General features: G+C 38.0%; 1 protein-coding gene across 1 annotated transcript in view; it reads right to left on the bottom strand.

Annotated features, from left to right (window-relative positions):
- anxa11b (annexin A11b) overlaps positions 1 to 12,276 on the bottom strand; it is a 31,110-nt gene extending 18,834 nt beyond the window's left edge. The window contains exons 1-4 of the mRNA XM_022686657.2: positions 12,177 to 12,276; positions 3,261 to 3,548; positions 2,143 to 2,174; positions 867 to 1,046 (exon numbers count right to left, since the gene is read on the bottom strand). Of these exons, the coding sequence (XP_022542378.2) occupies positions 867 to 1,046; positions 2,143 to 2,174; positions 3,261 to 3,537 (489 nt within the window). The 5' untranslated portion in view covers positions 3,538 to 3,548; positions 12,177 to 12,276. The remainder of the gene's footprint in view (positions 1 to 866; positions 1,047 to 2,142; positions 2,175 to 3,260; positions 3,549 to 12,176) is intronic.
- Between the last annotated feature and the right edge of the window lie 214 nt (positions 12,277 to 12,490).

The following is a 12,490-nucleotide window of genomic DNA, read 5'->3' as shown; positions in this document are numbered from 1 at the left end:
AGGACACTGGCCAATCACACGTTCGGATATTAGGACCCTGGCCAATTACACTTCTGTATACGAGAACCCTGGCCAATCACACATCGGCATATAAGGATCAGGCTTACACATATAAGGGACCCTGTCAGTCACACGTCTGAATAATCACACTTCCAGATATAAGGACTTTGGGGATTCACATGTCCGGATATAAGGCCCTGGCCAATTACTCATTAGGATATAAGGACACTGGCCAATCACACGTCAGGATATCAGAACCCTGGAAAACCACACATCTGGATATAAGGACTCTGGGCAATCATATGTCCGGATATAAGGACTCTGGGCAATCACACGCCCATATATATGGACACTGGCCAATCACACATACGAATATCAGGAACCTGACCAAACAGACTTCCGGATATCAGAACCCTGGCCAGTCACACGTGTGGATATGAGGACCCTGACCAATTAAACATGAGGATATAAGGACCCTAGCCAATCCCACATAAGAATATAATAACCCTGGACAATCATACGTCCGTATATGAGGACCCTGGTCAATAAAACATAAGGATATAAGGACCCTAGCCAATCCTACATCAGAATATAAGGACCCTGGCAAATCACACTTCCGGATATGAGAACCCTGGCCAATCACATGTCCGTATATGAGGACCCTGGCCAATCACACGTCAGGATATCAGTACCCTGGCCAATCAAACTTCCGGATATGAGAACCCTGGCCAATCACACGCCAGGATATCAGAACCCAGGCCAATCACACTTCCGGATATGGGGACTCTGTCCAAACACACATCAGGATATCAGAACACTGGCTAATCATAGGTCTATCCAATCACAGGTCAGGATGTTTTTCTTACATTAACAGCAGGTATTGCAGGTCCTGTAGGTACACCAGGTCCAGCCGGAGCTCCGCCTCCATATCCAGGCATGGTGGGCATGGAGGGGTTGGGGACAGGAGCGGCCCCTGGGTAAGCTGGCATGGGCTGCTGGCCTGGTGCCGGACCACCGGGGTAACCCTGGGGCATCCCTCCTCCTGGCTACACGCAGAAGACACACGCAGAAGACACACGCAGAAGACACACGCAGAACACACACGCAGAACACACACGCAGAACACACACGCAGAACACACACGCAGAACACACACGCAGAACAGCCATCAGAGCTAATACTAAACATGATTAAATAAATGCTGCCTACATTTAGCTTGTAAACTGTATGCAAACGTTTGGACACTCTGATTTTAAGTGATGTGTTTATTGTTTAAATGTATATAAGTAAAGAAAAATAACTTGTTCAAAACATATTGGACACAAGCTTTCAATTTATTTAAAAAATAAAACAAGACTTTTTAATATGCCATAAATCATGTACATCACAACTTTCTTTACAAAACTGAAAAATAGCATAACCTCTAGGCCCAGTCCCAATTCTTTTCATATGGAAGGGGTGAAATCCTTCCCCTAAGAATTGGGACAACCCTTCAAGCACCCAATACAGATTTAGCTACAGCAGTGCAGTGCTAAATTTCAGCAACCTAGCTGCTGCTTAACTAGGTAACTTTAGGGCTTTATTGTATGTATTCAGAAAGGGGTCGCACGGTGCAGCAATTAATAATTACTGGCCATTAATTCCTTTGTAATGGGGAGTTGAAATTAGCTTTTAATTTATATATTTTTTCTGTTCCACCTTAAATGCTGCAACCTCTGCTGTCTGTTGCACAATTTAAGGTGGAATGGAAACATTAGCTAGCTAGCTACTGAGCCAAACTACTACAGATTTTTTAATGGGTGTTATAAAGAAAACGGTCCTAAAACATTTAAACTACACATTAAACTATAAGTATTTTCCGTATTATAAATGACGATAACCAGTAAATTACCAAACATGTGCTTGGTTGCTTGTGTTGCCACTTTCCAGTGATTCTCATTGCCCTCTGTTTTTAGTGTACCCCAACACTTCCCCCTCCCCCTCAAGCCTAAGAATAATGAGGACATGCTACCCCTAGACATGCACAAGCAAATCAGAGGGGTAGGGCTAAGAGGTAGGTTCACCGGGTGAAGTGGGATTGGACCTAAAGGTGTAAAAGTTTAAACCCTTCCACCTTTAATTACAGAAGAGGGTAATACTCACCATCCCATAGCCAGGCTGGCCTGCCCATCCACCTGTTAGCGCACACAAACAAACACAAAACACACACACTTTAGTAAGGCTGTAAACATTGAGCCACCACAGCCATATGGAAATACACCAAATGAATCTAAACATATAAGTCTGTAATTTCTTTAGCTTGTTTACAATTTACAGTGGTATGAAAAAGTTTGGACACTACGACTCCTTTTCAAGATTTTCCTTTATGAATCACTGGGTGTTCGGATCAATAATTTCAGTAAAATATATCATACTAGGGATGCAACGGTACAGTGTGGCCACAGTTCAGTTCGTATTGCGGTTCTTGGGTCACGGTTTCGGTTGGGTTTCGATATAGATCAATATTATCTAGCTCCAACATGCAGTGTGTATTTAACCCTTCCTGTTTCAAATCAACAAGGTGCTCCTACTCACAAATGCAGAGCCAATATTAAATAGAAAAAGGCACAGATGAAGTAAAATCACATTTATTATTAAAAAGGAACTTATTCTTACTATTAATAAAAAACAGGCAAATTTAAATGAAGTTAAGTAATATGAAATGTAACATGCTGAGAGACAGAGAAGTATTTAAAAAAGTCTCCCCCTGGTCCTAAGCAGTCTACTACTGCCCAGTACACAGAATAACCACAAATAAAACATTAAAGTTTTATTACCAGCGAGCCAGAACCAGACAGAGACAGCTGATTAACTCAAACTTTTTATTTTCTTAACAGAGAATTAGAAATTTAGGAACTCAAATCAAAGTTTTTTTTGTAAAAAGTAAAAAAAAACAGCGGTTGGGCGGGGGGTGGGGTGGAGACGGAGGAGCAGGGTGGGGGGGAGACGAAGGGAAAAGCAGGGCGGGGGAAAGAGGAAAACACACGTGTCCGCATGCGCTTCATCAGCAGCACGTGCTCAGCAGCCCCTCCCCCACCATGTGGCCGAGTCTACTATCCTACAGTGCTCCTTTACTGTGGGGCTGTGCATTACTGAGAGCGTTCGTTCGCTCTGTTAGTGCGCGCACCAAAATATTGCGGTTCTTCCGGGCGTATGGAACTGAACTAAAATACCAAGAACCGTTGCATCCCTAGTATATAGCATTTACTTTCTGCTCTTACCTGCAGGAGGCATGCCTGGATAGCCTCCAGGTTGGCCCTGTGGATACCCCCCACCCTGGGGAGGGTACCCTGGGAATCCCCCGGGCTGGGCGGGATAGCCACCGGGCTGTTGTGGGTAACCCCCTGCTGCTGGAGGGTACCCGGGCTGGGGAGGGTAACCACCGGCCTGTGGAGGGTATCCTCCGGCTTGGGGAGGGTACATGCCCTGCTGAGGGGGGTAACCGCCACCCTGGGGTGGGTAACCACCAGGTCCAGAGGGGTATCCAGGATAACTCATCTTAGGAGAGTCTGAGGAACAGAAATTATTACTTTAGTATTAGAAGTTCAGACACTATTCTGATTCTTTAATTACATTGATGTTAGCCACATGCTAACTACCATAACATACAATGTTACTGTTACATCACCTAAAATATAAGTATACAGGCCTGTAGCTTTGGTGAAACATAATAAACATAGTAACCAAGAGCTCATATGGTAGATCATATAGAAAACATGAACTATTACTCATCAACACTATTTTGAACAGCCTACAATAATAATCCAATAATACAGATGTAAAATTCTATATTGTATAGATATAGACTAATTTGCCATTTTGTGCTGTAATTTCACTAAAAGTATCCCTATTAATGTCATACTTAATGTTCCTCTGCCAGATTGTTCTTAAATTAATGCAAATGCTACAAAATGAATAAATTGAGCTTTTATCAAAAGATACATTGGGATTAAGAGGGTTATCTAAATAATCCACAATTAGATTGGTTGCTCTCTCTAACTGAAACTTTTAATTTTTTAATTTCTAATTTGTAGGGCAACATTAAAGTGCTAAAGCATGTGATTATTTTGGAATCAGTAATTTTTTTTTTTTTTTTTACACAAATTAATTATGATAGTTCGCTTTGGGGCGGGTGAAACACGAAGCACATGGAGCAGATAGTGGACAGTGATGGGGACAGTGTACACATTACTGAATACTGGCTGACCGTTACATATTTCCCCCAGATCATTTAAATGCTCAATATTTACAGAGGTCTTCTTTTTCTTGCAACTTGTTCTGTAAGGCACGTTTAATAAATTACCTGAATGTCCCTTCTGTACAAAAAATGTTCACAGTGTGCATGCCCTTGTCTAGCAATCTTTTCTAAAAACATATTTTCTTTCTGCTTCCCAATCTTTATCCCTGAGTTAAATCAGATTGATGCTTTGTAGTAGGAAACCTTGCACATTGTATGAACCTTTGCCCACATGTCTTAAGAATGCCTAATGACTGGGTTTATGTTACTGCCTTTACATTCTAAACACTGGGATAGAATATTAATTGGCAGGAATGATTCTGTCAGATTTTTCTCAACAATAGCACACACTAAACCAGACACTGTTCCTTTCTAATGGTTGTAATAATTTTCGTATCCATCTCAAATGCCAAAATAATATAGCCTAACATCTGGAAGAACAAGCCCTGTTTTTCCTTCAGGCACATTCATTTTACTCCATTTAAACCTGGGCTTCCTCTGGGCTTTCTCATGACGTTTTCATATTGTTAAAAAATGTGATCAGACTTATTTATTGGCGTCATCAGAGATATATAGTTAAATTGTGGCACAATAACGAATAAAATAACATTTATCTTTCCCCCAAAAAGGTTTAACTTTAACCTATCCCCATTTACCCATGTTTGTTTTTATGTCTTGAAGAAGAGAACCAAAGTTCACCTAGCTCTAAGGTTATTTTAATGACCAGATCAAGTCATGCCTTTACAAATCCATCTAAAATTACTAGTGCATCTTAAAAAAGAAGAATATTATTGGAAAGTTACTTTATTTCAGTAATTCGGTTCAAAATGTGAAACTCATATTATACAGATTAGTTACACACAAATTGAACCCAGAAAATCGTATAGAACATCATTTTTCCCTCTGCTGGCAACTTTCATGGAGATCGGGATTTCATTTTCCAGCAGGATTTGGCACACTGCTAAAAGTACCAATTTTGTCTTATATAATATAATTTTTTTCTGAGATTGTTGGGTCTTCTTTGGCTTAAAGCCATAATCATTAACAATTAAAGAAACAAACACTTACAATAGGTCACTCTGTGTGTGATATATCTATGTAATAGATATCTATCTAGAATATCTATGTAATAGAGTTTCACATATTGAGCTAAATTACTTAAATAAATCAACAATATTCTAATTTTTGAGATGCACTTGTGTACTGTTTTATTATTTGCACCTATGATTTGGTCCAGTTCATTTAATAGCCAGATATTTTAGAATTTGTACATACAGGCCTACAGCTTTAGCTTTTCTCTCAATTAGGTAACACACAAGCTAACACATACTCTTCTACAAATACCTTTTTAAAGCCCTATTACAACATTAATCGGTGATTTTAAATGCTGGGAATGCTGTCAATCGAATCATTATCCGAGTTCCCAAACACATTACTGCTTAACAAACATGCACAAACAAAGACATACATTCATGGCACAGCAGTCCTCCTGACTGTCATTATATCAGAAACAATATTGCAGGTGTTAGAGAGAAAGAGTGTCAGAGAGAGGCCAGTCAATAGAAATACATTATTGACTTGTATACTTGTATATGAATATTCACTGGACACTGGAATTAGAATCTGTGGGCACCTTACATTTCAATTTGATTACGATTCAGTTCTGTGATTCAATTATAAAACAATTATCAATGAATCTTGATGCATCTTTGTCTTCTATATTTATTTTTCCTCATTAAATGACTACTTGCTTTTAGGCTTTTAGAATTAATGCTATATAAATGATATAAGGGAAGCATAATCCATATTCCAGTGTACTGTATAAACAGAGCTGGTTTTAATGTTGTGGCTGATCTGTGTATGATCTGTGTATACATAAAGTATATAATGGAGCTTTTTGTTATACTGTGTTATAAAATCTCAGGGCAGGATTGAAGCTTTATTCATGGGAATATTTGCTGGAAGCTTTAATGGAGGAAAAAACCTTAATAAAGTGTTAAAGTGTTGCTGCATATTTATGCCATCAGCTGTGCGCGTGTGCGTGCAAGTGTGCGCCTGTGTATGTGAGAGAGAGAGATGCTGAGAATCTTCAGCACAGTGACGCTGTGTTTCGACAGTTTGTAGGAAAATGAAGCGTGATTGAAGCATCGGATGGCTCCATTGGTAGTTTTCTAGATTAGCATATGTGCTAAATGGCCATAAAACAGCATGAGAGGCCACAAACACACCCACAAAGACAAACTTGGGACAATACAAGGAAAATGTGAGATCAAACGACATGCGTATTTTAGAAAATGGAATCATACAAGCAGACTAGGAGGTATGCCTGTTACACAAACCAAGCACATGTTGGCAGGTCTGAATAGATTTTTGCCATTTGTCAATCAATCCAGAAACGTCCACATCCGAGTAGAGATGTATTTAATGCCGGCCTTACACCTAACAGTTTTCAAGCGATTTCACTGTAGCAGACAAATTTCCAGAGTGAGCATAAAATCACGAGAGTCTTGCTTGAGTCAAGTTGCGGTTGCGCCATCTCAATCGTTCAGTATAAAGTGGTTAGGATTGAAAGTTTAAGTCAGTCTTTTTCTTGTCCTGGGGTCAGATAAAATCAACTATGTTCAATATTATCAAAAGTCTTGAGACTCAGCTCACGCAAATAGTGACGTGAACAATGTCAACTCGAAAAATAGGAGAACTATGTGACCATTTACAAACGATTTGAAAAAGAACACATTTTGAAGTTAATATTTTATATATGGTTCTTACTTTAATATGTACAGTATTTTAAACACAGGTCGCACTAGTCATATATATTTAATAACCATTTAATAGTCATTATATTTTTTATTTTTACTTTGTCTTATTGTGCAGTGTTATTTTTAATACAAACAAGTTTAATAAAGACATATTTTGCAAGAATTCTGTTCTTTATTGCATTAATTCTATCTAAAACAAAGGCAAATGTACAGCAGTGAAACTGTGATTCTTTGCTATATAAGGTTGTAGCAAATAATGGGATAATGAAGCTTGTAAAAATGTATATCTTAATAAAAAATAAAAAAAAACTAACTGTGGCAGAAAAATAACTGTTAACGGGGACAAAGGTTCTGAGTCTTTAATAAATTACAGTATTAATGTACACAGTATTTGTAACTTAATATGTAATGTGTTGTATGTAAACTTCACCAGAAGGGAAATAATCTCACAACGAATCTAGTAGCAGTCTTGCAAATATCAATCCTCAGTCTTTGCAAAATCGCACAGCCTGCTGGGAGTAAAAAGTCTGTGACGAGTATTTAGATGTGAGAGGGTGTCAGACTTTAGTCTGTTAAAAGTATTTTCTCTTTCCTCCTTTTCCCCCAAACGTAGTCAACATACTGGCTCATTTATGTTAAATGACTCTTCCAGCTAAAAAAATCACAATGGGAAAAGACTATGGAACTTGGTTTCATCCCAATTAGCAGGCCACGCCTCCAGTAACCCCTCCTAATCTCCTCATGATCCAACAGCTGAACTCTCCCCCACTTGTTTTTACACACACACTGATACATGGCTCCACCCACACACCCCCGTAAACCGGTTACTCTAACAAAACACCACACACACACACACACACACACATACCGGTACTCATTAACATTTCAATCCTGTCACACTCTTAACTCAGGGATTCCCGTGGCGCTCTGTAGTTAGGGCAGCCGCCTAGACAACAAATGCCCTTGGTTAAATATGTTACTGAGCTATCTATCACCTGTTGCTACATCAAAAACAGGAATCTCCAACATCAGCCTTCAACAAACGGTAAATGTTTAGCACTGCCAACACCACCCCAAACTTTTATTCCATTTTCTATTTTTTATGCCACTTTCGAGCATTTGTATTGGTTTATACACAAGGAAATTCTGATATACAATATACAACAGTAAAAAAAACAGACAAATTCAAATTATGGCAAGAAATGAACATAGCAAAAAAAAAAAAAAAAAAAAAAATTTGACATTGACATTGACAATATGTGCCCTCACATATAACAGAACAGAGATCAGAGGTATCAGAAGCCACACTAAGGGCCCTATCTTACATTCTGTGTCTACCATCTATCAAAACACACCTTGCACCTGAATGGTTTTCAATAGCAAAGAAGCTTACGAATATATCTGATGGGTGTGGTGATTCGGAAGTGAAGCGTGTTCAGGTAAATTTCTGGTGTATAGCTATCTTGGCAGCGGAAAACAAAGGTGCACCACTGACTGAATACAATCTAGACTACAGTCAACCGTCAGACTATCATGCTTCATAGCTATTTTGGCAACGCAGCAGCACCATGTGCATTTAGCGTGGATACACCGCTGCTTGTTTTATACACACACACACACACACACACACACATGCAGGCAGCGCACAAACCCAACTTTTACATCAACAATAAAGAAAATAGAAAATAAAATAACAATTATGTTTCTGTAATTGACCTGCTTGCGCAGCTATACACCGTAAACACGCAGGTTTCCTCTGCTGGGAAGCGCATAAGCACTGCACCATTACAAAACCAATCCACCAATTCAAAATGTGTCTTAAAGAGACCCTAAACAGCCAATTTGGAACTTTTTGTGGATTTTAACCTCAATTCATAATAAATGCATGCTGCAAACCAAGAAAAAAAAATAGGACGAGGACTGCAGTAGTCACATAAGGCATTGCTCTGTAGGTCTGTACATTTAGATCACATTTTTAAAAAATGAACATCAGATTTGATGAAAAAATTAGATTTGGGCCACTTTTACATGCTGTGAGAAAATGGTCAAAGATCTACAGAACAATGAATCTCTAGGGAGTGGCTGATCACTGACATTGACTGTTCTTATCAGTTTCCTTTTCTGCTGCTCTAAGAGCTACTGCTTCTTAGGAAGCTTTAAGATAACAGTAAAGTAAACCAGTTTAAGGGCCCATAACCTAACCTAGTTTTCATCAAGTGCAGTTCTAACATTTGTGCAGCTATATGATTAAAAATAGTCACTCAGTGAAGGCTTGCAACACTTTTGCAACCACATAGCGATACCCCACTAATCATGGCTATGACAAATTATTATATTGGTAGTCGATTAATCTGTTGATTATTTTATCGATTATTTGATGATTCAGCGATGATTTCTGCCTTGCCCTCTATATCTTGTGGGAACAGCACCTGTTTCTCCAAGCTTTCTCTATCACTTCAAAACGATAGAAACAGCAGAATTTCAATGTGAAATGTTTTGATATTTAGTAAGAAAACATGTAATCTGTTGTTTCTGTCACTTTTGGTGACCAAGCTGAGTATAAACTGTGTGAGTGAGCAGCCTTTAACCCTGTTTCATTGCGTTTCTTTCCAACAGCACTTCGTTTTGTGTCTTGCACTTAAATATGAAGATTAGTTTACTCTGAAATTTTTAGGAATACAAAATTTCGTAATTATATCGGTATCAACTGATCATTTATTATTATTATTATTTTTTTTTTTTTAGAATTATCAGCAGTGGCCAATTTGGCGGACATTTAAAACCGATATTCACTGACTAATTTATTGTATGTTGGAAAAGGTCAGAGCGATGTCCAACGCTGGCCGTGCTACTTTATTTATTTATTTATTTATTTTTTACTTAAATGAAAACAACATTTAAGCTTTTTTTTTAGTTTCAATAGATCTATTGATTTATGTAACATGTTAATTTAAAAAGAGGGTTTAAAACTGACCAGTCAGCTAAGTAAATCTGAAAACAAAGTAGACACAGTTCATTTTACTGTTTGTAAAATGGTTAAAAGCTAAAATGTTAGATAAATAAATGTTACATTAGTTTCTTAAGTCATACCAGGGTGTGTAATCTCTCTATAAATTAAAGCGTACCTAAAGCCCTTGCTAATAGCTGACCCCACCCTTAGCTCCAACTTTAAAAAATGCTAAAAAATGTGAGGAGTAGGGCAGAAGAGAGAGCTGATAAAGCTGAGCAGAGATCCTCTGATGGTTAGACATCACCAGGGGGATGGTATTATTGGTTGACTGACTGATTTGCACCTATAGCTGAACCTGCGAGGACGCTGCAGAGGAGAAAATAACCGCAATAAAAGGAATTGTTTCTAAAACGTTTAAGCAGGACTGGTATGTTTCACAACTTCGGAACACATTTCAGCTATAAAAATAAGATATATGGTTTAGTGCCTCTTTAAATAAATGGTCATATCAGCATCAACATCAGCAGATAGGTACTACCAGTTATTGCCATCGACCAGGAACTCCCCCATTGGTCCATCCCTACAAATTTTAGAACTGACATGTCGATTATATTGACTAATTGTTGCAGCCCTTCATCAGTTACAATAAAGCAATACGTTAGAAACCGAATAGCAACACTTCAGCAACCACACACTAACACTTTAGACACCAATGGAAACTACTTTAGCTTTGCAACTTCAGTAAAAGTACTTCAGGAAATGCACTTTTCTAGTTTTCCCGTTGAATTACTTTATCATTAATAAATAAATAAAAAAAACACTCACACACACCTGCCCTTTACTAAGTCACACAGCAACCACACACACATACACACACACCACTTAATATATCTGCATTCACATGTTAAATGCCTTTATATAAACAGTAATATCAATGTGTATCTCTGTGCAATATTGTTTGTATAGTGTAAATAAATGTGTATGTGTTTGTGTGTGTGTGTGTGTGTACTGCACTGCAGTTTTGTGTGTTTTTACTTCTGTAAAGGACTAGCGTTAGTATGCAGTCAAGTTTTAAGCTCACCTGTACACTTGTGTTAATGTGGAGTAACTCGTTATTCTATTTATTTTTATATATGTTTTATTTACAATCTCCCATAATTAACTCTGTATTGCATGAACTATATTTTTAGGAGAAAAGATATCATTTTTGGAAGCTTAAGAGTCCCTGTGGATATATCAAATATAAATACAAATAAAAAAAACACTGTTTTTAGTATAGTTACAATAAGTAAGTAAGTATGTAAGAATTTAAAAATATTTATATATACACATATATATCTGTATAAATAGACTCACTTGTACGGCTCATTCTATTGGACGTAGGTATGCCATATAACGTCATATTAAAAGTAAAATAAAACAAAATACATAAAAATAAGAACACTGGGTTACTACAAATTATGTCATTTAAAAAAGTGTACCGGTAACTTTATTAAAAAAATGTTTTCAATGTCACATGACCGTAACGTCACACGATTTACTCCGCAATCTCGTACTTTAACAACGTAAACGCGAATAAACATCTACACAAAATCTGTACAGTCTAATATAAAACATGTAATGAGTTAAACAGAGTTAAATGAGAGGTTTGGAGTCATATTGCGACCCTGTTGCTGTAAAATGGCCGTTTTTTCCACTGCACCAATCCTCACAAACCTAACCGACCTAAGACTAGAATTCCCCGTTCCACCTTAAAATCTGCATCCCTTACATTCAGGAAGCGTGCATCCATCCTATACACTAGAGCGGAACTGCTGCATCATTTAAGGTGGAACGGCGAATTCCAAGCCTAAAGCTCGTCCCTCTAACTTACATAACAAACACAGCGGAGGAAAAAGTCCTCGGAGCTTCAGGGGAAGGTGTAAAGTGATTTGTACAGATATTATCTGATCTTCATCTCAATCGCAACTATATTTAAAATCGCTAAGCTAACGCTAACTAACTAACTAGCGTAGTAAGGTTATCTACGAAGCTAAAAGCGGTTTATTTAACGCAGCTAATGCTAGCTAAACCCAGCTACCTGCAGAAACACAAACAGTATGTACAAACTGTGAAACAGTGCACGATTATGAGCCATTAAGCTGTAAAACACTAATACTGAGTTATAAAGATTAAAAAAGGAGGAACTTACTGTACTGCTGCCAAACAGTGAGATCACAGTGAAGCAGGAAGTGGAGCTACACTGATTACTACACTGAAATGGGTGTGTTTGGGGCGTTGTGTGTGATTGCTGGTCAGTTTTTGTTTCTTTTCGGGGACCTGGGTCCTCCGAAAAAATATCATTATATTGGTTGGGGCAATATTAAGTTGTCTTGCACAATGGGAAACGTGTTATAACCCCATATACTGCTTTTATAACTCAAATGTACTGTTTTCTCAAAAAGTTAGAATCATTATCTAAGCGAAACTGAGTATGGAAATTTCCACACAAACCCAGAAATACAC

This window comes from Astyanax mexicanus, chromosome 15 (assembly GCF_023375975.1).
Source record: "Astyanax mexicanus isolate ESR-SI-001 chromosome 15, AstMex3_surface, whole genome shotgun sequence".
In the NCBI taxonomy this organism is placed as follows: domain Eukaryota; kingdom Metazoa; phylum Chordata; class Actinopteri; order Characiformes; family Acestrorhamphidae; genus Astyanax; species Astyanax mexicanus.
This window is presented reverse-complemented; position numbering and strand designations above follow the sequence as displayed.